This window comes from Hoplias malabaricus, chromosome 16 (genome assembly GCF_029633855.1).
Source record: "Hoplias malabaricus isolate fHopMal1 chromosome 16, fHopMal1.hap1, whole genome shotgun sequence".
NCBI lineage: Eukaryota > Metazoa > Chordata > Actinopteri > Characiformes > Erythrinidae > Hoplias > Hoplias malabaricus.
Window position 1 is genome coordinate 28,896,330 of NC_089815.1, and position 27,809 is coordinate 28,924,138.

Below are 27,809 nucleotides of genomic sequence, written 5' to 3' on the forward strand. Positions count from 1 at the left end.
GTGAGGAGTGCGGTGTGTTCTCCCTGTGTCTGCGTGGGTTTCCTCCGGGTGACTGTCTGTGAGGAGTGTGGTGTGTTCTCCCTGTGTCTGCGTGGGTTTCCTCCGGGTGACTGTCTGTGAGGAGTGTGGTGTGTTCTCCCTGTGTCTGCGTGGGTTTCCTCTAGGTGACCGTCTGTGAGGAGCGTGGTGTGTTCTCTCTGTGTCTGCGTGGGTTTCCTCCAGGTGACTGTCTGTGAGAAGCATGGTGTGTTCTCTCTGTTTCTGTGTGGGTTTCCTCCAGGCACTCCAGTTTCCTCTCCCAGTACAAAAACAACAGTTAGGAAGACGGAGTTGCTGTCTGACACTGCCCATAATTTTGAGTGTGTAAGTAACTGTGAGTGAGTGACTGGGTGAGTGTGTGACTGGCACTCTGTCCAGGGGGGTGTTATTTATTTTCACCCAGTGATTCTGGGTGGGCTCTGGACACACCGTGACCCTGAAGAGGATGAGGCAGTTACAGAAACTGAATGAATGGTGAGTGACTTGATGAGTGTTTTGATCTGGTCTGGCCACATGACTCTGGACTAAGTGTATCGTGACCTGTTGACTATAAAATGAGTTTAACATCCCTGCCCTGAGCACTAGGAGACACTAACTGAAAGCACGGTAAAAGAGACTTTCAATTCCTACATACCAACTCCTGACAGTAAAACATCCCGAGAAGGACACCCACTAATCCTTTTCCCTGGTAAACGAGAGGTAAATGACAGCGGGGTGCTCTGGAGACTTCAGGGCTGTTGAGATTTAAAGCACAGAGCATTTGTCGTCACACTCAAGATACCACTACCCACAATATCAGCGACTTAACACCTCCTCCTCCCTCACTCCCTCGCCGCTCTGTTTCTCTCTGGCCAGGCCCAACATGTGCAGACACCACAGTCAGCTACTTTAAGGTACAACCCCTGTGGAAAAGCATGAAATTGAATTCTGGAGCAGCCGAGAATGAGCATAATGTCACCATGTTCAGCGCCAAGCGTGTGTTAGTGTGTTATAAAGCCCACCAGCAGTGGAACGGCAGTCTCTACAGTGCCGGAAGTCCACCCAATACCTTTGAGATGAGGGGAAACGGATTTTACAATCCAGAACTAATCATCCAGCATCAGTACCTGACATCTCTAATGATGCTGTGGCTGAATGCCATCAACTCCTCACAGATCTGTTCCAACAGCTCGTCGAAATCCTTTCCAGAAAGAAAGAGCCTGGGGAAAACTACCTATTAATAGCCTTCAATTCTGAAGGAACGCTGGATGAGCCAAAAACATTTGGCCATCTCCTCTCACCCCTCCCTCTGGGCATCTTGTCCTTCAAAGGTCCCTGTCACTATAACTCATCCTCAGTCTTTAATTAGGGGAATGGTAAAGATTGATTGGATGGTGGTTTATTGTGTCAAAAACATATTTCCTGTGAACGGCACAGGGGCAGGTCCGGTCTGTTATTAAGTCTGTCAAAACATCATTAGGATCCAGGGGATGTGTATCTGTGCCAAGATCAGGAGCTGTGGAGGAGAGCAGTAAATGTGGGCCGGGCCTTTCAGAGCCCTGAGGAAGAGGAGGCGGCCTGTATTAGGGGTACAAATAAGTTCTAAAGCTTGTTTAGGTTGGTGTCATTTATTATTGTAACTCAAAAATATTACAACTGTCATTTTATTCAACAAAATATAACCTGAAGATTAAATGTTATTATGCAACAGGCGCCTGTGTTTAATAATATTTGTGCACTCCTAAAAGAGAGGCCCGTCAGTAACTATAAAGTATAATTAACCCTACAAGACTGTAGCAGCGTGTATTAAGTAATATTAAAGTGGAAAGATGTGGAAATATAAATACGCCAATTTTTTATTTTCTAATTACTTCTTAATGATTTATAAAAGTATTTTAATTAGCTACGATCTCCCAGGATAACTCAGACACACACACTTCTCATGTCACATTTAACTTGGTCTTATATTGGTCTTAGACCAATCAGGTGAAACAAATTATGCATGATCTGTGACATCACAATCCTGACTAAAATAAACTGCTGGTAAACGGCAGAACAATTGTACACTCTAGAAAGACAAATCAGCACTCTTTCTTATTCAGGTTATTAAACTATCATTATACAGATATCTAGAGGTCTGGATGCATCACACATTCTGCTGTAAAACAAAATGGCCTCCCCCATGTGGGGACCCACTCTATGCAATATAAACTGGTTTATTCAGGTGCTGCCCATATGGTTTGAAATATCGTAATCAATATCGTTCAGCCCCACGTGTGCACCGAAGTCTGTGATTAAGACGGAGGATGCTGGTGGTTGACGAACCTGACAATGTGCATTTAGCAAAAATCAATGCCACTACAGTCATCCCTTTAAAATAACAAAGGGCCGATGTGATGGACCTGTCATTAATAAGCTTCTCCCGGCGCGAGTGCTAATGCTAAACCCCAGCTTTAAGTGGACGGAGTCAGATGCGTGGGAGCTCTTTCAGACGTCAGCTTTATCAGACGCGAGACCAATTAACCTGCGTTTCTGCATAAAGCCGCTTCTCTGGGATCCAAAACAAAGGCAGTCCGAGGCAATTAAGCATGTGCCTGTGTGGCTACGGCCAGATAAGCTATGCATTTTAACAGACAGCACAAAGGACGGCAGTCACCAAGCCCTGACACCAAACACACAGCCTGAGTCACAATTACTCAGGAAACCCCCCAAAACCACAGTATGAAAGCACTGAGATAGTGCAGCTACATTTCAAAAAGCAAGAACGGATGTGGGAGAAACAGAGAGAGAGAGAGAGAGAGAGAGAGAGAAAGAGAAAAAAAGCGAGTCTGGCCTTTTTTCAGTTTTGTTCCCTGTGTTTTTTCACTAGAGAGGATTCGAGGAAGTAGCCAAGCTTGTCGTGAGGATTGGTAAATGCCAGCCCTTTGCTTAATCAGGACCCAGCGGTTAACAGAGCTGACAGCTTAAGTGGGGAAATGACACTGAGTCATTCCAGCACAGAATAGCGCCTTATAATCATCCCTGCAGAGATGCCTTAGAGACAAACACTAATATTATAAACACAAAGGGACACTGAGAGAAAACAAACACCTTGCTAAATTCCTGACGGCCAGAACGAGGTCCTGAGGTCACTTGAAGATGCCCATGTTGCTCAGCTTTCCATAAGCGTGTAGACACTCCCTATACACGAGCTTCAGTAAAATACACATATTCCTCATTTCTGATAAGAAATGAGACACATGAGCAGCTGCACATGAGCCTGTGGTCACCACGTTCAAAGCCAAGCTTCAGCTAGTGTAGGGGTAGTGTCTCCCAGTAATGGGCTCTCTGGAGTGATCAAGCCCCATTGAATATATCTGGGGTGAGTTGGAGTGATGGACCTCACTAATACTCTTGGTATCATCAAAGGCCACCAAATGCTGACAGCAATTTCCCTGCATCAGTGTTACTAAAGCAAACTGTGTCCACAGAGGAACGCAGTGTCGCATCGCTCTTTAAAAAGAGGGATCAGGTGCATTCCCCAAAAGCAATAAAGCACACCACACTGCTCCAGAGCTCGAGAACAACAGGATCTGCACTCTGCCTCAGAGCAAACACAGCGTCCCGGTTTGACCCGGTGCTCTTAATCAAGACGTTAACATTAATGCGGCATGTGATCTAATATTAGATTAGCATCTAATATTAAACAACGTTGTAATGCATTTATCATGGCTTTCAGAAAGGAAGTCAATAGTGTCTCTAATGCTTCCGAGTCAGTAACATCTAAGGTCATTACGACTACTCAACTAAAACAAATTATGGTGTGTGTGTGTGTGTGTGTGTAGGTGGAAGGTGTCAAAGTAACATTCACATGAATGCCAAGACCCAAGTGATGCTCTGACCAAAGCTTTATGAGGGTTAAAAAAAACATCGTTTGGCATTACATTACGATACAACATCATAAAAAAGAGGCACAGCCCTGGTCTCCACCTTGTTGAGCCTTTCTGCTTAACACTGATGGTCAACGTTACTAGAATCTGTAACATATTCTAAACCTGAGGTTATTTTAAAGCTGCCTGGTTACGATAAAGTGTTACTGAAGATTAATGGGCGTCTACAGTTAATTTGTCTAAGCGAACAGACCTCACAACAGCCACAAACATGAACAGGAAACAAAACAGAGCATCGGGAACGTGCTCCACATCCGAGAGCTCTCGGTCTGATTAAAAAAAAAAAAGCCAAGACGTCTATGGAGTCCCAGTAAACAAGGAACATCCCTGGACGTTAAAAATAGGTCTAAAAGTAGTCTGTCCGTCAAGGACATATTTTAAACGTCCATCCACGCCATCTTAATAAGTTAGTTATCAAGTGGTGACCAATCGATAACGTCAGTGGACGTCCAAAACGTGTTTAATACAAGTAATTTATTTCGGAACCAATTTATAACGTCAATGGACGTCCAAAATACGTCTAATAGTCGTCTTTCCAATGTCTGTGTTTGGATGTCTTTTCAACTTTCATTTTCAACCTTAAGAGAACGTTGATTAGACGGCAGTCGTTACGTCATTTCAACGTTGACTCAACGGCTAAATGTTTACTAGGGTCTTACACTAACTCGATAAACAAATATAAATATACCCAGTAGATGTATCATTGGAGCAGTGAACAGCAGCTTGAGTGGAAGCTGGACTTTGCTGGACTTTAAACTCCAGCTTATCACAGGAGAAATCTGAGGGGGGAATTGATATGTAAGAAGAAAGCCCCTCTGCCCTGGACTCAGGATTAAATTATCGCATTTCAGTCTGAGTAACTCAGTCTCGGATGTTTCACAATGTAAAGCTAGTTATGACATTTGTGGAGCTAACCCAGCTCTTTGAAGTCCACTCTGATCTCATCAACAAGAGCCTGGGTTAGGGTTAGACTGAGACCAACATTGTGTTTTAGGGCACAGCTGAGGTTTCCATTATTCGCTTAGGGTCCAAGATGTAAGAGTTATTTTGAGGCATTTGTGGACCTCTGTAGTACACAAATTAACACTGAAGACCCTTGTGATTAAAGCACACGAAGATGCTCTTCAACTGAGGCACTATTTAATGCGCAAGAGTGCATCATTTCAAGCCTTTTGTCTGTAACACCTTCATCCTGTTTGGGATCGAGCCTAGTGGGAATCACTTAGCGCAAAGTGGGACAAACCCTGGACAGGACACCGGCACATCAGAGTATTACACCCTCACACATTCACACGCTCGCCCACACTATGGGCAATTTCACACAGTCACCCACCCACAGTTTTCAATGAAGATTTCTGATTTCTGAGGTGTCAGAAATCATTTACTGTTTCATAAACCGCACGGTACTTTAGAGAACCGCAGCAGTGTTGAGGGAGTGGGGTCCATTTCAGACACAGCTCTGTTTTAAAGCTCCCTGCCGCCTCGCTGTGCCGGCCTGGTTAATATTGATGGTCATGCCGGTGTTTTGGCATTTAACTGCAGTCTGTCCAGGGCTCTGATATGTCCAGGGACAGAGATGAGTCTTTCAAGCTTTTATCACCATCACTTCTCCTCGGACGGCACTGGGGACGAGTCGCAGGTTCTTTCAAAGGCTGGTAAAACAAAAGAACCCGCAACGTCAAAGCGGACTCCCCGGAGACGACGCCTCCACATTCTGCTCTCCCTCACTCCCCGTCCTCATCTGAACCGCTGTTTCCTGCAGCGCTGTATCACGGGCCACTAGAGTCCTGCTCATTATCATTTCACAAACGTGACGCCAGGCACTCAGCCTGGTTAATGTCAGAGCATCCGGAACCTCTGAGCTTCCACTTTCATTACTACCCCAGGATTCAGGCTGATGTTGGGAGAGATCGCACAAAAACATCGTTGAGGAAATGCCTAGGAAGCCGATATCTGCATTGTTTTAAGTCATCAATACTGCAGCACAGTACTCTCAAGGGCTTGAGCTGTTCTGATTTCTTTGTCAACTTGTTTTTGTGTTTTTAAACCATGCTACGGAGCGGTTTCTTAACAAAGTGGTTGAGATTCTAAAGGTAATTCCAACACAGGACCAAACAGCGGCATTTCGGATTCAAGAGTGATTCAAATTTCATTCTCCTCTGACAAAACAGGAGCCATCTGCCCCTTTATCATCAGCTCTCACAAATCTGAATTGCTTTTTAGAATACTGGAATGCATAATGCCTTTTTCTGTAGGAACTAACACTGGCTTGCTCACGCTAACTCGGGAAGGACCGCGTCTACGAGGCACACATTCATCGCACACATTCACTGTGATGTGAATAAGTTTCAAATTAGCAGCAGTAAATAATTAATTCCGCACAAACCCGATACATCTTAAACAAAGACCATGCATCTTCCAGTGCGGCCGGCTTCTGCGTATTGGCTTCCCCGCATTCATCCCCGGAAACATAATGGGATCAATAGCATTACCAATTGCATTATGTACTCGCTAAAGCCACTATTTAGGCACTTGGCTGGATATGAATTGCCTGTATGATTATTAGCAGGTAATTTAGAGGAAATTTCACACACAGAGTATATTATGTTTCCTAGCAGGATGCGCAGCGTTCGTATCCCGCTGATTATACCACCGCAACAGTGTGACACGCGCGATCATTTTTCTCACAATGTGAAATACTATAGTATGATTAGGATCTTGTCCTCTTTCTCTCCCTCACTCTGTCTTACTCTCTCTTTTTCTCTCTCCCCTCATTTGAATCCCATATTACAGAAATAAGCTCATTTCCAAACTGTGAGCCCCCTAAAGGCTTCGCAGCACCTCTCACGTCGCAGGCACGTATAATTTTATAATACATTCAGTGAGGCAGCTGATTCACACCTCCAATATCTCCACGAGGCTCCCCTGCTTTATACCTTCCCCTCACAACATTAAATCGTCAGTAGGCTTCCTAAATTACAAACGTGATGTGGCCCTGAACTAAGGGTGGACGGTGTGTACTAGAATGTGGGCTCCAACTCTTTTTCGCCAAACCTTTTGGAAAAGCAGCTTTAAGAGTTTTAAAGTGTTCTCACTGCTGACACAGTGTGTATAATCACCACACACATTCATTCATTGTCTGTAAGCAATTACCCAATTCAGGGTCGTGGAGGGTCTGGAGCGGAATCACTGGGCACAAGGCGGGGACACACGCTGGAGGGGGCGCCATTCCTTCACAGGGAGAACACATACTCACACATACACACCTACAGACACTTTTGAGTCGCCAATCCACCTACCAACGTGTGTTTTTGAAGCATGGGAGGAAACTGGAGCACCCGGAGGAAACCCACGTGGACACAGGGAGAACACACCACACTCCTCACAGAAAGTTTCCCGGAGGAAACCCACACAGACACAGAGAGAACAGACCACACTCCTCACAGACAGTCACCCGGAGGAAACCCACGCAGACACAGAGATAACACACCACACTCCTCACAGACAGTCCCCTGGAGGAAACCCACACAGACACAGGGAGAACACACCACACTCCTCACAGACAGTCGCCTGGAGGAAACCCACGCAGACACAGGGAGAACACACCACACTCCTCACAGACAGTCACCCGGAGGAAACCCACGCAGACACAGGGAGAACACACCACACTCCACACAGACAGTCACCAGGAGGAAACCCACGCAGACACAGGGAGAACACACCACACTCCACACAGACAGTCACCCGGAGGAAACCCACGCAGACACAGGGAGAACACACCACACTCCTCACAGACAGTCACCCGGAGGAAACCCACGCAGACACAGGGAGAACACACCACGCTCCTCACAGACAGTCACCCGGAGCGGGACTCGAACCCACAATCCCATATTCATTAATGTGATTATGCAACACCTTCTTGTCACCTGTGCCCTGAACAACTCAATACGCCTTTTGAAACCGAAGCTCTTCGTACCGTTTGTATCGATGGGCTCTGATTCTGCGGTAAACAGCCCGTCTTCTTGTCACGCTGAAATAATTGCGGAGGTCTCCGAGCAGAACAGCAGTAGTGTTCGGCGCTCAGAAGGCCTGTCTCCTGAGGGACTGATGAGCTCAGACACATTAATATTCAAGGTGAAGTCCCTCTGACTTTCACTCGCTTATACAAACCCTGCCCACAAGCTCCAGGCTTGTATAGCTCTCTCTCTCTCTCTCTCTCTCTCTCTCTCTCTCGCTCGCTCGTACACTCTCCCACACCCTGCATGGCTCACTATTCTGCTCTGATTCTCTCTCATTCACTCACCCATAGTCTCTATATGTCTCACTCCCTCTCTGACTCTCTCTCTCTCTCTCTCTCTCTCTCTCTCTCTCGCTCTCTCTCAGTATTCCTCCCACCACCTCCCTTGGTCTCCCGCCTACTCGGTTACTGATGCTATGTTAATGCCCTCCTCTTGCCTTTATCCTTCATTTCCTTCACCTGCACGTAACCGTCCTATTGAATGTGAAAGGCCAGATGTAAAGACACGTGTCTGTTAAACCTAACAGCTTAGTGCTGGAGACAATACCGATACGATGCTATGTATCAGCATTGGGTCTGTAACAGCACATGCTGGACTCCTGTGGCTTTGTGGTGTACATTATTTCATAATGAGTGGGCTAAAGAAAATGGTCTGAAAGGATCATAATAACATTTCCTTACAATCGTGTGACTATAATGTAATTAGAAATGTATCCAAAGCAAATCCAAAATGTTAAATTCTGTATATAAAAGCATCTCCATTACTCTTTCAACCAAGGTTTTCAAATAAGGTTTCATGGCCCTGGGCAGAATGTACATGCACCAGTTTAAATAAAGCTTGTCCTAACAAAGTCTCCTCTGATTGGCTGTTGTTTGCTGTGATACTCCTTAGATACATTTGTCAGCAGCAGCCAGAAATAATCAGACAATAATCTCTTACAGTTATGGTGCTGACGACGCTGCTGAACGCTGGAGTGCATTAACCAATATCTTTACATCCTGGTGATGAGTTATTGGCGGCACTGTAGGGTGACAGTCGGCACAAAGAAGCAGATTGATTCCTGGGCTGCAGCGTGTCTGGTGTCAGCAGTAAGGGGGAGAACAGAGGAGCCACTGAAGTGGGATTCCTTTGACTGGCAGAGGCCTTAAATTCCTATTAGTCACACTTCCCCGAGATCGGTGAAACTAATTATGGGTCTTAACTATAGTCCAGTAATGAAATGTTTGGGTGGAGGGAGTTAGATGCTGGCTGGTTGACTTCCATCCTAAAAGTTTAGTCGCCTGAGACAAGTGAGACAGTTCCGAGAACTCACACAGTGCACATTCCTGAAGCCTACAGTTATCTGGAACTACAGGGTTGGTCCGATTTAGAGAGATGCTGAAGGATGTAAAACGTATTTTCCCCTCGATGTCCATTTATGGTACACTTCAACACAATCAACAATGTTATCGGAAGATTTGGCCTAATTGAATACTTTTACACATTTCAAAGAAGCCTGAAGGTGAGGGGTGAGATTGACAAAAATAAATATTTAATTAATACTATGACACCTCATATTTCACTAATTCTGTATTCTATATCATTGGTTAACTGTAGGTGGCAAGGTGGCGCAGCAGGTTGTGTCTCAGTCACAACACCAGGGGCCTGGGGGTTGTGGGTTCGAGTCCCGCTCCGGGTGACTGTCTGTGAGGAGTGTGCTGTGTTCTCCCTGTGTCTGCGTGGGTTTCCTCCGGGTGACTGTCTGTGAGGAGTGTGGTGTGTTCTCCCTGTGTCTGCGTGGGTTTCCTCCGGGTGACTGTCTGTGAAGAGTGTGCTGTGTTCTCCCTGTGTCTGCGTGGGTTCCCTCCAGGTGACTGTCTGTGAGGAGTGTGGTGTGTTCTCCCTGTGTCTGCGTGGGTTTCCTCCGGGTGACTGTCTGTGAGGAGTGTGGTCTGTTCTCCCTGTGTCTCCGTGGGTTTCCTCCAGGTGCTCCGGTTTCCTCCTACGTTCCACAAACACACGTTGGTAGGTGGATTGGCGACTCAAAAAATGTGTCAGCTGTTAATAATAGACAAAAGATGTTCTGAACAAATTACAAATTATGCTTTATAGACTACTGCTGTTTGGAGCAGGGGGCACAAGTTCTCAAAATGTAGATAAGGGAACCTCTGGAGGAAAAAGGTTGAATACGACTGGAGGATTATGAGAACAGTGGATTTTAGTAAACAGATACCAGGAATGTGTTTAACCACCTGCTTTAACACTGCTGTAGACCTCTTAGTAGCACCCTTGACTTTGACTTCACCCACAGAACCACATTAATGCTACTATTGTATTGTGTTAAATAAATATAATTGTAGAAATGACTTACAATAAGAACAGAGCCCATTATTTTGGGTCAGGCTTTCGTTCAAGAGCCACTTGTGTCATTATGTGACAGTGTGGATGTCTTGGACTGGTTTAACATCCACTCCAAAGGGATCTGATAGGTAGGTCCTTGTGTCTGGAACTGTGTGTGTGTGTGTGTGTGCTGAACACTCCTCTGTATTGCCAACTTGAAACAGGCACCGGGTCAAGTGCTGTCCTTTCACTTCCAGCTCAAGGTGAACTATGCATTTAGTTAGAGTCCCCTGCACACTCGCCATCTGCAACAGCTTGTCGCTTCAATTCCTCTCGTTATTTCCCTCCCCCCGCACTCCTCCAGGTTCAGTAGTTGTCATTTACTTTATGAGAAATGGCTTTGAGCTCAGCTGGGAACAGGGCCAAGTGCAGCACACCAGTCTGTGTCTTCCAACACTCGCCATTTTAACATAAACTGTAATTAAGGCGACTTGGCAGCGGAGATATCGCCAGATTCTTATAGTTCAGACGAACGGAGGTTGAGAAGATCGTTGCGACTCTACTGTTGGATGTTTCTACTCCAGGGACCAATGATGCATGAGACAAGAAGTAGAATTAGGCGAAGGGATCTTTCAATCCTGGCTTAAAGTTTTGTAATGGGGATAAAGAAGGGATATCTTTTAGCAACTGGTATCATTTATAATAAACTCATTACTGACACTTCAACCATTCATACAGTTTATTATTCCTTTGTGCTTTGTTGTGCACCAATGTATATATTTCAGACTAATGCAAATAAACATGACCTTTTGTTGACTTTCGAACTAATTACCAGCTCCAAATGTTGGTATTTGGTGGCGCAGCAGGTAGGTGTCGCAGTCACACAGCTCCAGGGACCTGGAGGTTGTGGGTTCAGTTCCCGCTCCGGGTGTGTTCTCCCTGTGTCTGTGTGGGTTTCCTCCGGGTGACTGTCTGTGAGGAGTGTGGTGTGTTCTCCCTGTGTCTGTGTGGGTTTCCTCCGGGTGACTGTATGTGAGGACTGTGGCGTGTTCTCCCTGTGTCTGTGTGGGTTTCCTCCGGGTGCTCCGGTTTCTTCCCACAGTCCAAAAGCACACGTTGGTAGGTGGATTGGCGACTGCAAAGTGTCCGTAGGTGTGAGTGAATGTGTGTGTGTTGCCCTGTGAAGGACTGGCGCCCCCTCCAGGGTGTATTCCCACCTTGCACCCAATGATTCCAGGTAGGCTCTGGACCCACCGCGACCCTGAATTGGATAAGGGTTACAGATAATGAATGAATGAATGAATGAAAATGTTGGTATTTATTTGCTGATTTTAGTATATTGTAAAAACATCACTGTGGCATCTTAAAAATATATTATTTCTTTACTAGAATTGTTTGTTTGTTTGTTATTAGCATCAGAAGTTCACACTAAAACAGAACTCCCTGTAGTGGACACACATTATAAGCCAAATATGTCTTGATTAGTGGTGGCTAAAATTTACTTAAATCAGTCCTCAGAGCATCCAGAGGAAACCCACACGGACTCAGAGAACACACATCACGGACAGTTTCCTGGGGTGGGAATTGAACCCACAACCTCAGGGCCCTGGAGTGACACTAACTCCCCGAGTGACACTAACACTCCTCACAGACAGTCACCCGGACACACACTTTATTCCAGTACACTATCCCCGTTTTTGGGAACTGCTGTCTTATTTTAAGATATACGTCTTCTACCTATCCATCTACATGGCGATATAAAACACGATATTAGATGGTGTAAATGTGACCAGACTCTTCCCTAAAAGAGCGGTATGTGATGCTAGGAGTTCAGTAAGTCTGCTTCAGTTGAGGAAAGTAGCCCGACTGGGCTTTAACGCTTCAGAGAGCTGTGCCAGAGCTGGGCCATTGAGGGCTTTAAACGTCATAAACAAGATCTCAATGCGAAATTTATGTTAAATGTAAAATGATTCTGTGCGACACAAACAGCCCGACGCTGCGAGGCTGTGTGTGCGCTGTCTCTTTAAATGGCTCTGCATCAGGCTCTCTGAATTTATCACAGCTGCCACCAGCCCTGTCAGTCCACACATTAGCTCACCCATACCATCGCTCTGCTGCAGACACACACACACAAACACACACACACACTTCCGCATTATTGCAGAGCTTCAGTCTGTGTTTACCCACTGCCTTGCAGTTGCAGTATGTGTATATGTTTACTATAGTACCAAAAGTTTTCAAGACCTGCTATCCCAATGTTTCATCCTCAATCAGGGGGTGTTTTAAGGATTAAGGCTTTATGCTAAATATAGGAACATTGGTGTAAAGATTTGATGGCATTCCACCACACAGAAATGAATGAGTTCAGGTACAAGTTAGTTTCAAAGGGGCTACAACTCCAGCTCATCCAAAAGTGACTGAATAGCGCCACAGTTCAATTCCTGAGGTGCTTTGAAAGTGTTTACCTCTGCTAGGCACTTGGAGGCTCATGTGCAGCTACTCTGTGATTATACAAACTGTGTACGCACAGCTGGACCTGTAGTGTTTGTATGACATGGTCAGTAGTTTGGAGACACTGATTGTGCATCCATCTGTTGGGATTAAAATAACACTGAATGTAAACTAAACGAACTAAGGTTTGTTAGAAAAACACATGGCACATATCCACTGTGATATCAGTGTGAAACGTAGGCTTGGATGTTAGATCAAAGAGATTCTATCAAAGTTAAAAGTTGTAACTTGATTCGAGAGGCAGCAAATCACTGAGTTTCTCTGAGATTACACAGAGATGAAAGGAAGGAGAGTGGAGTTAAAGAGGCTATGTGAGTTCTTATTCAGATGCTCTAACTCAGGTCTTGATTTTTTATTTTTTTTATCCATGCAGCTTCGGCTTGAATAGGTCTGGAGTGTGGGATCTAAACTAATAATCCAACTGCAGTTCCTGACCCATATCATGTTCTCATGGCTGAATGCCATCAAAGCACCAAAGAAATGTTTCAACAGCTACTGTAAAGCTTTTCCAGAAGAGGAGAAGCTCTGACTGCAGCAAAGAGTGGACTTGAATTCAGATGAAAATGTTGGGCGAGTTTTTGCACCAACATTGGTGGCACTGTAGGAAAATGAATTGGTTTCTTTGGAAGAATGGAGGGATGCAAGGACGATAAGAGCAGATAGAGGAGTGTTTTGGGTCAAGAGCTGAGTCATTTTGGTGGTCAACAGCTAAAACAATCGGTGTGTGTGTGTTTTATTATATACTTTTCAATATATTATCCGTCAGCGCTTATCCAGTTTAGGTCACGGTGGGTCGAGAGCCTACCCTGAATCACTGGGCACAAGGAGGGAACGCACCCTGGGGGAGGGCACTAGTCCTTCAAAGGGTGACACACACTCACACATTCACTCACACACTTACACCTACGGACACTTTTTGAGTCGCCAATCCACTTACAAATGGAGCACCCGGAGGAAACCCACGCAGACACAGGGAGAACACCCCAAACTCCTCACAGACTGTCACCCGGAGGAAACCCATGCAGACACAGGGAGAAAACACCACACTCCTCACAGACAGTCACCCGGAGGAAACCCACGCAGACACAGGGAGAACACACCACACTCCTCACAGACAGTCACCCGGAGGAAACCCATGGAGACACAGGGAGAACACACCACACTCCTCACAGACAGTCACCTGGAGGAAACCCACGGAGACACAGGGAGAACACACCACACTCCTCACAGACAGTCACCTGGAGGAAACCCACGGAGACACGGGGAGAACACACCACACTCCTCACAGACAGTCACCCGGAGGAAACCCTCGCAGAGACAGAGAACACACCACACTCCTCACAGACAATCACCCGGAGGAAACCCACGCAGACACAGGGAGAACACACCACACTCCTCACAGACAGTCACCTGGAGGAAACCCACGCAGACACGGAGAACACACCACACTCCTCACAGACAGTCACCCGGAGGAAACCCACGCAGACACAGAGAGAACACACCACACTCCTCACAGACAGTCACCAGGAGGAAACCCACACAGTCACAGGGAGAACACACCACACTCCTCACAGACAGTCACCCGGAGGAAACCCACGGAGACACAGGGAGAACACACCACACTCCTCACAGACAGTCACCTGGAGGAAACCCACGGAGACACAGGGAGAACACACCACACTCCTCACAGACAGTCACCCGGAGGAAACCCACGGAGACACAGGGAGAACACACCACACTCCTCACAGACAGTCACCCGGAGGAAACCCATGGAGACACAGGGAGAACACACCACACTCCTCACAGACAGTCACCTGGAGGAAACCCACGGAGACACAGGGAGAACACACCACACTCCTCACAGACAGTCACCCGGAGGAAACCCTCGCAGACACAGAGAACACACCACACTCCTCACAGACAATCACCTGGAGGAAACCCACGCAGACACAGGGAGAACACACCACACTCCTCACAGACAGTCACCTGGAGGAAACCCACGCAGACACGGAGAACACACCACACTCCTCACAGACAGTCACCCGGAGGAAACCCACACAGTCACAGGGAGAACACACCACACTCCTCACAGACAGTCACCAGGAGGAAACCCACACAGTCACAGGGAGAACACACCACACTCCTCACAGACAGTCACCCGGAGGAAACCCACGGAGACACAGGGAGAACACACCACACTCCTCACAGACAGTCACCTGGAGGAAACCCACGGAGACACAGGGAGAACACACCACACTCCTCACAGACAGTCACCCGGAGGAAACCCACGGAGACACAGGGAGAACACACCACACTCCTCACAGACAGTCACCCGGAGGAAACCCATGGAGACACAGGGAGAACACACCACACTCCTCACAGACAGTCACCTGGAGGAAACCCACGGAGACACAGGGAGAACACACCACACTCCTCACAGACAGTCACCCGGAGGAAACCCTCGCAGACACAGAGAACACACCACACTCCTCACAGACAATCACCTGGAGGAAACCCACGCAGACACAGGGAGAACACACCACACTCCTCACAGACAGTCACCTGGAGGAAACCCACGCAGACACGGAGAACACACCACACTCCTCACAGACAGTCACCCGGAGGAAACCCACACAGTCACAGGGAGAACACACCACACTCCTCACAGACAGTCACCAGGAGGAAACCCACACAGTCACAGGGAGAACACACCACACTCCTCACAGACAGTCACCCGGAGGAAACCCACGGAGACACAGGGAGAACACACCACACTCCTCACAGACAGTCACCTGGAGGAAACCCACGGAGACACAGGGAGAACACACCACACTCCTCACAGACAGTCACCCGGAGGAAACCCTCGCAGACACAGAGAACACACCACACTCCTCACAGACAATCACCCGGAGGAAACCCACGCAGACACAGGGAGAACACACCACACTCCTCACAGACAGTCACCTGGAGGAAACCCACGCAGACACGGAGAACACACCACACTCCTCACAGACAGTCACCCGGAGGAAACCCACGCAGACACAGAGAGAACACACCACACTCCTCACAGACAGTCACCAGGAGGAAACCCACACAGTCACAGGGAGAACACACCACACTCCTCACCCGGAGCAGGACTCAAATCCACAACCCCAGGACCCTACCTGCTGCGCCAATGTGCCCCTCTTTGACTGCATTAAATGTAGCTAATAAACAGTAAGTATGTATTTTGTGCAGAAATGTGTTCTCTGTAGAGATATGTTCATAAGTTCCTTTCTGGTTTTGCAACTGTATGAAAAATGTCTTACAAACAACCTCAAATGTTTTGAATTATTTATAAGAGATAAGCTTTAAAATATTTATCTTTAAAATAAGAAAATGTTTTAGACATGCCCAGGATCATTAAGAGAACAGTAAATGATTTTAAGAGTACCACCAAAGTAATAGTAGATTTAATTTAAAATACAAATTAATTTGGTAGCATTTCCTATGAATCCAGTACACGTAATGCATGATATATTTTTTTTGCATGTTTTAATGCATTATATGGCATACATAATACCTTATAATGCCTGCTATAAGCTTGTATAATTACATATAAATAGATATATATAGAAAAGCTACATTCATAACACTATATAAGGTAAGAGGATGTGAACTTATAAAGGCAGGCTGCACTATAATATCTATTCATAAGAACAAGGCAAAGCATTATGCAGCCTCTGGGAGACTGGTAGATAAGGCTCTGTCACTCAGCATCATACACAAAGAGACGGGGACTGGAACAAGAATATTCTGCCAGTACGTGATCTTTTTTGCCCTTTTAATGAAATAGGGAACAAGTGGGAAAGGCAGTATTTGTGATGCGTGGCAGTCTCACAGACAATGGATACAGCTCTGACCATGTCATCTTCACAGACCACACATACACACACACACACCCAAACGTACAGGATACATCCTCCACCTGCATGAAACACACTAATGCTACAAACCCCCAAAACAACAAACAGGGGGAGGCCAGGACCTCCTCTGTGAGCACCAGGCCCTGCCCAGATTCCAGCGCTGTGTGTACAATGTTCTTATGAACAGATTATTACACTATCCTTTATAAACTCAAACACTCAAACCTTAGAAAGTGTTATAAATGTAGATATACGACTTAAGGGCAGCACGATGGCGCAGCAGGTACTGTCGCGGTCACACAGCTCCAGAGACCTGTAGGTTGTGGATTCGATTCCTGCTCCGGGTGACTGTCTGTGAGGAGTGTGGTGTGTTCTCCCTGTGTCTGCGTGGGTTTCCTCCAGGTGACTGTCTGTGAGGAGTTGGTGTGTTCTCTCTGTGTCTGCGTGGGTTTCCTCCGGGTGACTGTCTGTGAGGAGTGTGGTGTGTTCTCCCTGTGTCTGCGTGGGTTTCCTCCGGGTGACTGTCTGTGAGGAGTGTGGTGTGTTCTCCCTGTGTCTGCGTGGGTTTCCTCCGGGTGACTGTCTGTGAGGAGTGTGGTGTGTTCTCCCTGTGTCTGCGTGGGTTTCCTCCGGGTGACTGTCTGTGAGGAGTGTGGTGTGTTCTCCGTGTCTCTGCGTGGGTTTCCTCTGGGTGCTCCGGTTTCCTCCCATGGTCCAAAAATACACGTTGGTAGGTGGATTGATGACTCAAAAGTGACCATAGGTGTGAGTCTGTGAGTGAATGTGTGAGTGTGTGTGTTGCCGTGTGAAGGACTGGCGCCCCCTCCAGGGTGTGTTCCCACCTTGCACCCAAGGACTCCAGGCAGGCTCTGGACCCACCGTGACCCTGAACTGGATAAGAGTTACAGATAATGAATGAATGAATGAATATACAGACTTACAAAGTATGATGTATGCCATAGAATGCATTGTGAATTATTAATACCGGATTCATAGGAAATGTTAACATTTTTTATTTAAATTAAAAATGGCCCATTTTCACAAAACCAGGGACAGAATCTGAAGATGGAAACATGAGGTGGAAACGTCAGTAAAAAACCCTTCATTCTGAGAATACCACTGGTCAAAAAACCACAAATTGGTTTTTAATATTTCAAATTTTACAGGGTGATAATTCTGCTGAATGGAAGCGAGAACTGAGCAGAAATGTACAGTGTGTATTGTGCTATATGAATATTCAGTGGGGTCTCTTTGTGTAATTCTACTCAAGGTAAAACTGCCCTTTCCACTGGCCTTTCAAATGACCGACATTCATCATCCTCACAAACTGACCTTGATATTGGAGTGGATACATTACAGAGTCAAGAAATTCTAAAGTTGAGGGCAAATTAGCCTGGAACAAGGGCGTGAGCTGCAACTTCACAATGAAAGCACTTTCCCTGGCTCCTACACACACTCGGTTTAAATATTAATGTGAGCTCACGATGCTCTGCATGCGGAGGCTCAGATCTTCTCGGAGAACACAGAGGAAAGTAATTGTGTGTGCGTAATATTCCGCTCCCTCCTAATGTGGAGCAGGCGGAAGCCATGCGTGCCCATTTCCATCTAATGTGGTTATGAAACATTCAGATAATACTTAGCAAAGCAAAGGCCTTACTGCAATTTTCTAATTTTCATTACTATTTAATGAGTGTCAAAATAATCACTTTTAAGATCCCCCACTCCTCTCTCGCCCAGCAGCTTGTTTGTTGTGTTAACGGCGCCGGGCCCCATTCCGGCTCTGGGTTTTTCATCAGAACTTTAAGCTATGTTCAAAGCGGCTTATTCAATCTGCCAAAAACAATAAGAACATTTCATACTTTGCTGATTCATAGTTCAGAATAATCCAATATGTAGAACGTCAAAGTGTCGCATCACGCAGGACGTTTTAAAGCCAAAGTCAACCTCGAGACGTGGCCCGTTTTGATCAGTGCTGTAATAATTCATGTTTGATTTCCTGGGAAGTTAAGCGAAGAGCTTTCACTCCATCCACGTTTAATCCAGGTGTCTGCTGGACTAATCCTGAAGAACACACACACTATGTTCCCCAACATCTGTAGACAAGAAATGCAGCGTTCTGTAACACCTGCAGATGAGCTTCACAGCTTCACCACACTCAATACCCAGCATGATCTAGAGGGGCAAAAACTCTGGGACCCAGCGGCTGGAGTCATTCATTCAGGATTCAGTACGAAAAACACACTGACGATTCACTGACAATCAGCAGGAACATCTCAATAAAACCTGGGCTCCCCCTAGAGTTCCAGAGTGTCATTCACGCTTACAGCACTGTCCTGAAATCAGAGGTGAGGTGGGAGAGAGGTGTGTTACATAGTAATCACATAGTAGTGCTGAGCCCAGAGTAGCAACAACAGAGGCTCTATTCTCTGTATTAAAGATTAGTGTGGATTTGAACATGTATCCATTTACTTTAAGACAGTGAAAGAGAGAGAGAGAAAGAGAGAGAGCGAGAGAGACAAAGAGAGAGAGAGAGAGAGAGAGAGATTGCCAAATAGATTTGAGGGCTGTAAGAATCCACTCCTGCCTCAGTTTATAGCATGCACCACAACTCTAGTACCTCCCCTAGGACTCCTGTCAAACATTACAAAACTGGGACAGGGAACGCTTGAGCAAAGTGAGAGACAGAAAGAGGGAGAGAGAGAGAAAGATGGAGGGAGAGAAATAAAGAGAAAATAAAAACAAGAGACAGCGCACTTTTCCTCTAAATATGGCAGTGCGGAATCTACTGAGAGTCACTCAGTACGTATGATATTGTCAAACTGTAGAGTTTGTCAGAAACGAACACAGGTGATTTATTCAAGGCGGTACATTCTGTTCGGTTGCCTCTTTTGGAACAGTCAACGCTTGTGCCCTCCAAACTAACTGCAGCTAGCGAGAAGCCTTCAGAAACTCCAAAAAAAAAAAGCTAGGCACAGTGTCTGCATATCTTATGTGCTGCATATCTGATCTGCCGAAGCGCACACTGAGCATAGAGAAACATATCAACACGTGGAACTGCAGCTTCTTGCCTTTATTCTCAGATTCGCTGCAATATTCTCAGAGCAAACACACAAGCTCATTCCGAACTGAATTCAGGTCGGAAAACTCTGATTGGATGGTTCAGAGTAGCGTTAAAAAGCCAGTGACTTTTGAAAGCGATTCCTATTGAAGGTAAACAACAACCTGTGTAAGATCATGTTCTCCACATGTCCAACATGCAACCACAGCACTGAGACATCCCATAATTAATAACAAAGACTGCATGAAACATCAGAAACAGCTGTCTTTGTGGGGACCGTAAAAGGTTGCTCGTTACTAAAACTACAGCTTCGCTTTTATTGGCTAATTCAGGTTGGTAATGGTTGTGCATTCAAGTGCGAGTCAGGTGGTGGATCCCTCCGAGGTCCGGCTCTTGAATTGGTCTCATGTTGTCAAAAAAAAAACAACATGGACGCCCTCAAGATGTCATGTTGATTTTAGACTTTCTACTGGTGTTTTGAAACATAAATACAGCAAAACAGCATGTGTTCATTGATTTAAAACGACATTACTCTTAGAATTAAGTACAAATCGTGCATTATTATTTGATGTTTAACTGCTGATGGACTGTAACGCCATGTTGAAAACAGTGTTTACGTCACAACTCGGGCAGTTGGAGCTGCATTGGAAATTTCAGAGCGTGTTCATATGGTGCCTCCAGGTGGGAAAGGTGGGGTTTTTCCAATAAAAGCAACACCACTTGAATGCAGCATCAGTTCTAATAAATATAACAATATCCAAACCACAGCCTACAGAAACCATCCACTCATGACCAAACGATTGTCCTCACCTACAACGCAATGACAGAAACAGCACAGAAAACAATTTGCCAAAATCACGACACCATTTTAGAGGTTTATCAAACGTGGATTTACTTCAGAATCTGAACTTCAGAAAGGGGAAAACATTTGAGAGCTGAGTGTACTTCATCTGAACGCCTGAGGGTAAGATTTAGCATCTCATATTAATGTGAATTGACCTCAAATTACCACTAATCTCATTTCCACAAACATTACATGCAGGAAGCCTTTTGTGATAACGTATTTCTATTAGAGGGAATAAATGAGATCTGATTTTCCGCCATTGTCTGAACCTATCGGCAAAATAAAATATTAGCCGGTAGTGCACACTTCTCAGACATTGTCGAAGCGCCAATGATTTCGTATTATTCACCCAACACTGTGTGAGTTTTCTGGCCCAAAGATCGGCTCCTCTGTCAGGGAAGAAGTGCTATAACAGACACGTGTGATACACCTGCCAGGAATAACAGGGATGCAGTGAGTGCTATTCCAAAAACACATTTCTTACAGCTGAAATAAGGCAGAGAAACAGAGGGCAGAAGCACCGAAGCACTGCAAAAACTTTGGTTAGGAACAGTTCAACTTTACAGGCAAATTAGTGTAGAACATATGAGCATATTTTTCACACTGTGTGTGATTAACACTTTACTGTAGCTCATCCTTCATAAAGCTGCATGACTCCTGCGCAAGCCTTCCATGACCCGAGTCATCTTCGTCTTTCGGCCTCTCTCAGCTGATCCGCATACACAGCTGGGCACGGGTTTTATACGGCAAGCGATTCCTGACGCAACGCTCTTGTTGTTCCAGGCTTGGCACTATGAGGACACCAGCATGTCCACTGGGCATGGGCAATTTCCAGCCAATAAACCATCCAATGAGTGACTTTGGATCTTGTAGAAACCCATGCTGACACAGAAAGTACACACAAAACTCCTGACAAACAGTGGCCCGAGGTCAGGGTCAGTGACCAAAATCTTCTTATACAATAATAAAGGCTTATTCCAACATTTCACTCACTTTTTTCAATGTGTTAAAGAAAGTAGCTTTAAACCCCAAAACTTGTTGGAATAAGACTTGACAGACGTTATTAAATTAATAGAAGGCTTACGTAGGGGTCTTATGAATTCTTATGAATGATGAACTACAGCTGAAGTGTTCCCAAATATTTTATACACAATCAAGACGATGCTATCGGTTTCTCATTGGCCAACATTTTGCTTTATTTTTCGGAATTTGGGATAAGCGTTGGTCTTTTGTGAAGCAGAGCTGTCACGACTCTGTAAAGTGAGGAGTTAAACAGCTGAAGGAAGCTGACGGACCTGAAAGGTCTGCATTTTAATGAGCGCGGTGAGGGCTAGACGGAGGAAATATTTGATCAGTGTGTATTGGATGAGTCACAGGAAGGAAAGGTCAAAAGAGAAGTGGGGGGTGGAGGGGGTGAAGTGCTAACCTCTCAGTTGGAGGGGGTTAGGGGTGGGCTGAGGTTAAGAGAGAACAAACACACCAGGAAGCTGGACCTAAGCCATCTCCGCTCCATCTGTCCTCGAAGTCCTAGGCATGATTTCAGTGATTTTCTTCTCTCAGGAAAAGCTCAAGCAGGGTACGTTCCAGCGCTCCGTGACCGACTACATTAACAGCGCCCGCTGTATGAAGAGCACTGCGGCCGGACCTCCAGAGCAGGGCCAGGGCGCGTGAGAAGGGACGCAGCGGAATGAAGTGTGTGTCGAGGCCGGGCATTATCTTGATGAAGGCGTGATCGATTCGGCTAGTGTGTGCCAACAGACTCCAGATAGCATCTCTTTTAATTGAGATTAGACTCTGCAGGTTCAACCTGCGCTCATCTAACTTAAGAGTCGGCTTGGTCTCCCCAGTTAACTCCTTATGGATATAATCAATTGCTGGTCTGTGACTGCAAATCAGAGCTAGGGCAAACAAAAGCTAAAGAACAATCACAGTAATAAACGTAATTGGACTCTTAGGGATGCACTGATTTAAGAATTCTGGGTTGATGTTGATATCTGTTATTTTTAAAAATATTTATAAAATGTTAAAATCGGCAGCTGATCCGTTTATAAATATATTTAACACTCATTTGTAATGTTTTAAAAGAGCAGTAAAATCTATGGAATTATTGATATTACAGTAGAGGAATGCATAGAGAAATCAATATGTGATACAATATCGGATCAGACCGGAAGGCCGATGTTTTTTGGCACATACAGATATCAACACCACTGTACATCCCTAAGAATAATAACATAAACAATCACAATCAACAATAATAATGTCAGTAACAATACATTTCCAGCTTGTGTTTCTGTTTTCTAATTGTGGCTTGGTGCTGATGGTGAGGGGAGATTGCTGCCTTTCCTTTTTGTTTTTATGTTAGTGCATACATACCTCCTTTTCTACATATTTTCTTGCCGGGTTTCCTGGCACATTCCTTGGATATTCTTTTGACTGCAAAATGAATAGAAGACTAAAAAATAACATGGAGCTCCGTTACACACAGCAGGAGCATGCAACAGCACTGAGTGAGACGAGGAGGAAAAGAGGTTAACATGAATATCTGCTCTCACTCTCTGTCTTCAGATTCATCATTAGCATCATCCTCATTTTCATTACCGTCATCATTATTACTATAAATGAGCTTCCCCCTCTACGTTCGTACTTCATTGTGCCAGCACACACAATGGACACGTTATGAACTGCTGGCTGAAAAAAATAACAGTGCGAAGTCGAGATAGAACCAGCTTCACCTAAAATGGACGTGCTATAGCACATAGATATGTGCCTGTGCGAGGGATGGCAAGGGAGGTTAGGAGACATGTACAGCCACAATCGTTCACGCTCACGCATTCGTACCCACGCTCACGTACACACGCGCTCACACACAAACACACTCGAGCTCCCGTCCACTCAGACACACACGTAAAAGCAGTGGCATGCACATTGACATGCAGAAGTCATGCTTTTCTAGGTCCACTCTCTACACTCAGCACAGAGGAGATACTGATACAGAGAGAGATGATGAGACAGGGTTCGATCCGTCTGTCCACAAAACTCACCATCCTCCGTGGGCACGTAGATGTTTAAGAAAAGGCAGTCCTCACTCTGGTCCTGTACATAAGACGACACCACCTCCAAGCTGTTGGTGAACCAAACTGGAAGCATGACGTCCGGCAGTCTGCCCTCTAAAATGGTCTGGGGGCAGACAGGGCCGAACTGAGTGGCGTTCCGGATGTCCGGCCAAGACACGGGTGGCTCGGGGGGCTGGAAGCGCCTCTCCCCGATAGGGGGTGCCGCGTAGGGCACGCCCAGAAACTGGATGACGGGTCCTAGAATCTCGTTGTTGAGTTCTTTTTTGAAGCCCCTCACTTTGCCGTAAGTGGTGGTGACCACCGGGTCCGTCTCGTCCAGTTTCTGCGAAGCAGCCAGTAAGGCCTGGAGGGCCAGGCCCAGCAGCCACAGCAGCGACGGCAGGTCCAGGCTGGCACTGAGCCCGGCACTGAGGCCGGCTCTCCAGCCACCGTGAAGCCTGCGAGGCCGCTGCAGGAGCATGGTTCCTCTTCCGCCGCTACACCACCCCCGCCCACCCACCGGCTCCCAGCAGCAGCGCTAGTTTATAATATCCACTCGCGATCGAAGCCAAGTGGCCGGACCTTCAGAACGCAGGGCCGTGGAAACGCTGGGCTCTTCGCATGGTGAGTATTCCCTCATCGATTAGCTACACACAGCCAGGCAACATCTTCACCCCACGAGATACGCTATTCATCAGGCTGCATCCTATCGACAGCGCGGCTCTCCATCCTGGCTGCGGGGCGGAGGGGGGCGAGCGACGGCCATTTGTGGCAGGACGTCCGCAGATAAATCAAGTCTGGGTGCAGCCCCGGTCTATATCCTGCAGGAAATAAAAAAGAATTAATTAGCATCAGAAGCTCTGGGCAGATGGGGAAAGCAACTTTATTGACCGTTACGATTCTGCGCGCTTGCTATCAAGCGCAATGTTCCGGGATCAGAGCTCACTGACATCACACCGCATCTATCATGGAGAAGTCATGGGACCGAGTTAGATTTGGGAACTCTCTGCGCTTTCAGCCATTCAGGTGGCTTCAAACAAGTCCCTTCCAGAGCAGAAATGATATGAAAACTGTGACACAGATTAAGGGATTAACACGGAAGGCATCGTCCCAAACCGTGTGGGGTGAGCACAGGCAAGGCCAAGGAATAACACTTGGTCAGCTTATTTTTGTTATTAGTCAGGACAAACAAAGGCTTAGTCTAGGGAGGCTGACATTAATTAGGATCCTACTCCAGACAAACAACACTAAAAGTAGCTTAACAAAACCCCATAAAAAAATGAAAAAAATACTCCCCGGCACTCACGGCACATTGCATTTTTCACGCGTACAATCTTCTTACGCAGCAAAGTGATACAAGGGCACTTCTCAGCTCTGCTTATATATGAAAGCTATTTTTGTAAACAAGAGCTCTTTCACTTCTGACTGCCTCTTGCACTCACCCACTTCCACCGACCATTCGGAAGTGCGTGGCACCTACGTCACCAAAGTGTCCACTCACGTGGGGAGGAGGGGGCAAGGAGAGGCAGATTTTTCAATCAGAAAACACGAATCCCACCGAATCAAATTCTTCGGTGATTTAGTGGTTTTGGGAAAGGTTTACCCTTAAATCTGCTTTGTCCAACATTGTTTTTTTTTGCCATCGCTATGGAAACTGCATCATGTGAGAACCAAGGTCCTGAGATCCTGAGGCATTTCCCTCAAAAAGAACGGAGTATGACCTGACGATCTGGATAAACACTGGTCACCTCCGGCCTCCTAATCATCCCTACATTCAAGTGCATCCTCTAGCTGATGTGATTCCGTCTCATCGTCGAGGTGGATGCAGCACACTGGTGATGTGTGAGGTGCCCCCCTATCGTCCCGACAGATGTACAGTATTTCAGTGTCTAGAAAAGCACCATGTCACTGTAACTACCCACTACCATCATTAAAGCTGCTTTTAGATCCTCCACAGAAAAAAAACACATGATATTTTAGAAGTGCCTTAATAAGAATGTGTCGGCACGCCTCAGCGGATGATGTGACGGCTTGATTCAGACATAGCCTTCATTTAGCACAGCGAATGAATAAAAACGCCACAAGTCCCACAGCAACACAATAGGGGTTATGTTTGCTAACAATGGGCTTCTTGTCTGGAACATGACTGTAAAGCCACACACAGGCCGGAAATCGCTCCTCTCACAGCTTCGCAAACAACAGATCACTCAGACACTGACACAGAAGAGTCGGCATTTCCTGAGCAGAGTACAGTAGTGGCTGTGTCCGAACAGGAACGACTGAATAGAGTCTAATCTGCAGTGACCTTCTCTCTGCACCCAAAACAATAGCTGAAATGATTGGTCAGAAATATGTAGGTCCAAACTGGGCCCGAGGAGACGGGCATATTGCTGCGTTTTGGATATTGTCAAAAGTGGCATCCAAAACTATCTTCACTGTCCAACTACATTTATCTGGGGATAGCAGGGCAACAGCATCTACTCCTGTGCTCAATCAGTGGGGGGTATACTCCATAGAGGATGGCTGATTTGATTCCCAATGCTGAGCTCACAGTTTGGTATTCTCTAAATATTCATTCATTATCTGTAACCCTTATCCAGTTCAGAGCCGCAGTGGGTCGAGAGCCTACCTTGATGGGCGCAAGGCAGGAATACACCCTGGAGGGGGCGCCAGTCCTTCACAGGGCAACACACACACTCATACCTACGGACACTTTTGAGTCGCCAATGCACCTACCAACGTGTGTTTTTGGAGTGTGGGAGGAAACCGGAGCACCCAGAGGAAACTCACGCAGACACAGAGAGAACACACCACACTACTCACAGACAGTCACCCGAAGGAAACCCACACAGACACAGGGAGAACACACCACACTACTCACAGACAGTCACCCGGAGGAAACCCATGCAGACACAGGGAGAACACACCACACTCCTCACAGACAGTCACTCGAAGGAAACCCACACAGACACAGGGAGAACACACCACACTACTCACAGACACTCACCCGGAGGAAACCCATGCAGACACAGGGAGAACACACCACACTCCTCACAGACAGTCACTCGGAGCAGGACTCAAACCCACAACCTCCATGTCCCTGTGACACTACCTGCCAGGTCACTGTGGCGCCCCTTCTCTTAATAGGTTAAGGTGATAAAGAAATAACCAAAAGCGTTATGAGTAATACAGAAATGTGACTTGAGTCATGTTTCCATCCACCATAGTTTTTCAGGTGGTGCTGAAAACAAAGTGGTCCTAAAGTGTGGATAGGAGAGACGAGGAGGGCTAGTCAAGGGTCTGTTAAAAGCCTGTGGTCGCGGGGTCAGTCCAGGGCCCCGGTGTGTGATATACCACCTGTACATTAGGTATAAACCAGCTGAAATATCATCAAAAAACATTCCATTGTTCTCATTCACATTTAAATAATCTAACTCCTCCAAATGTAATTTTATTTTAAATATCTGAGTGTTTTTTGCTAAATTTGGGCCTTTTCTTTTCTCATAATTCGCAAAAGCTCAGTGGATGGAAAACCCACTTATGACTATGTCATATGCCAACAATATAAAGCCGTTTAATCCCAACTATTGATGATTACTGATCATCACTGATTCATACCTTCTGGCATTTCACATTCCAGTGTAATAAATGTTCACCCATCTCTTGTTCCATTTCACAGAGAGGTGGGTAATTAAGACAATCTAGAGCCCAGGAAAGTGACTTGGAGTTATCGACTGATTCATCTGCAGTTGTGTTATTTATCTATAACCACGCACTCTTATTTTGGCCACATCCCCATCGCTGCCCCCCCCTTCCCTTCTATTTCAAAACAAACCGCGTCTATTGACAGGAACGGACAAATGAGATGCATCCAAACAAATGCAAACGAGTTGGTCTCAAATAATTAGACAAACAAATAAACAGAGGCATGAAATGAAAAATCAACTGCATTGATTGTGTACCATATTGTTAATGAGACTATAAAACTGCCGGGAGGTTCTTTACAATAGAACAAGGAGAAATACTGCACCCAGCCCCCCAACACCCACCCCCTCTCTTTTTTTTTTTTTTTTGGTTTATTTTGGGTCATATTTGGCATCCCAGCCAAGCGTTTAGGCCGAGGCTAAAGTAAAGCCAGATATTTTTGGCT

At 46.0% G+C, this 27,809-nt stretch overlaps 1 protein-coding gene across 4 annotated transcripts in view; it reads right to left on the reverse strand.

Annotated features, from left to right (window-relative positions):
- nlgn1 (neuroligin 1) overlaps nucleotides 1-27,809 on the reverse strand; it is a 284,078-nt gene that overhangs the window by 179,771 nt on the left and 76,498 nt on the right. For 2 of the 4 annotated variants that reach the window (XM_066647675.1, XM_066647674.1), the window contains exons 2-3: nucleotides 23,648-24,480; nucleotides 22,980-23,039 (exon numbers count right to left, since the gene is read on the reverse strand). In XM_066647675.1, the coding sequence (XP_066503772.1) occupies nucleotides 22,980-23,039; nucleotides 23,648-24,140 (553 nt within the window). In that variant the 5' untranslated portion in view covers nucleotides 24,141-24,480. The remainder of the gene's footprint in view (nucleotides 1-22,979; nucleotides 23,040-23,647; nucleotides 24,481-27,809) is intronic. The other 2 variants (XM_066647677.1, XM_066647676.1) reach the window with 1 other exon arrangement.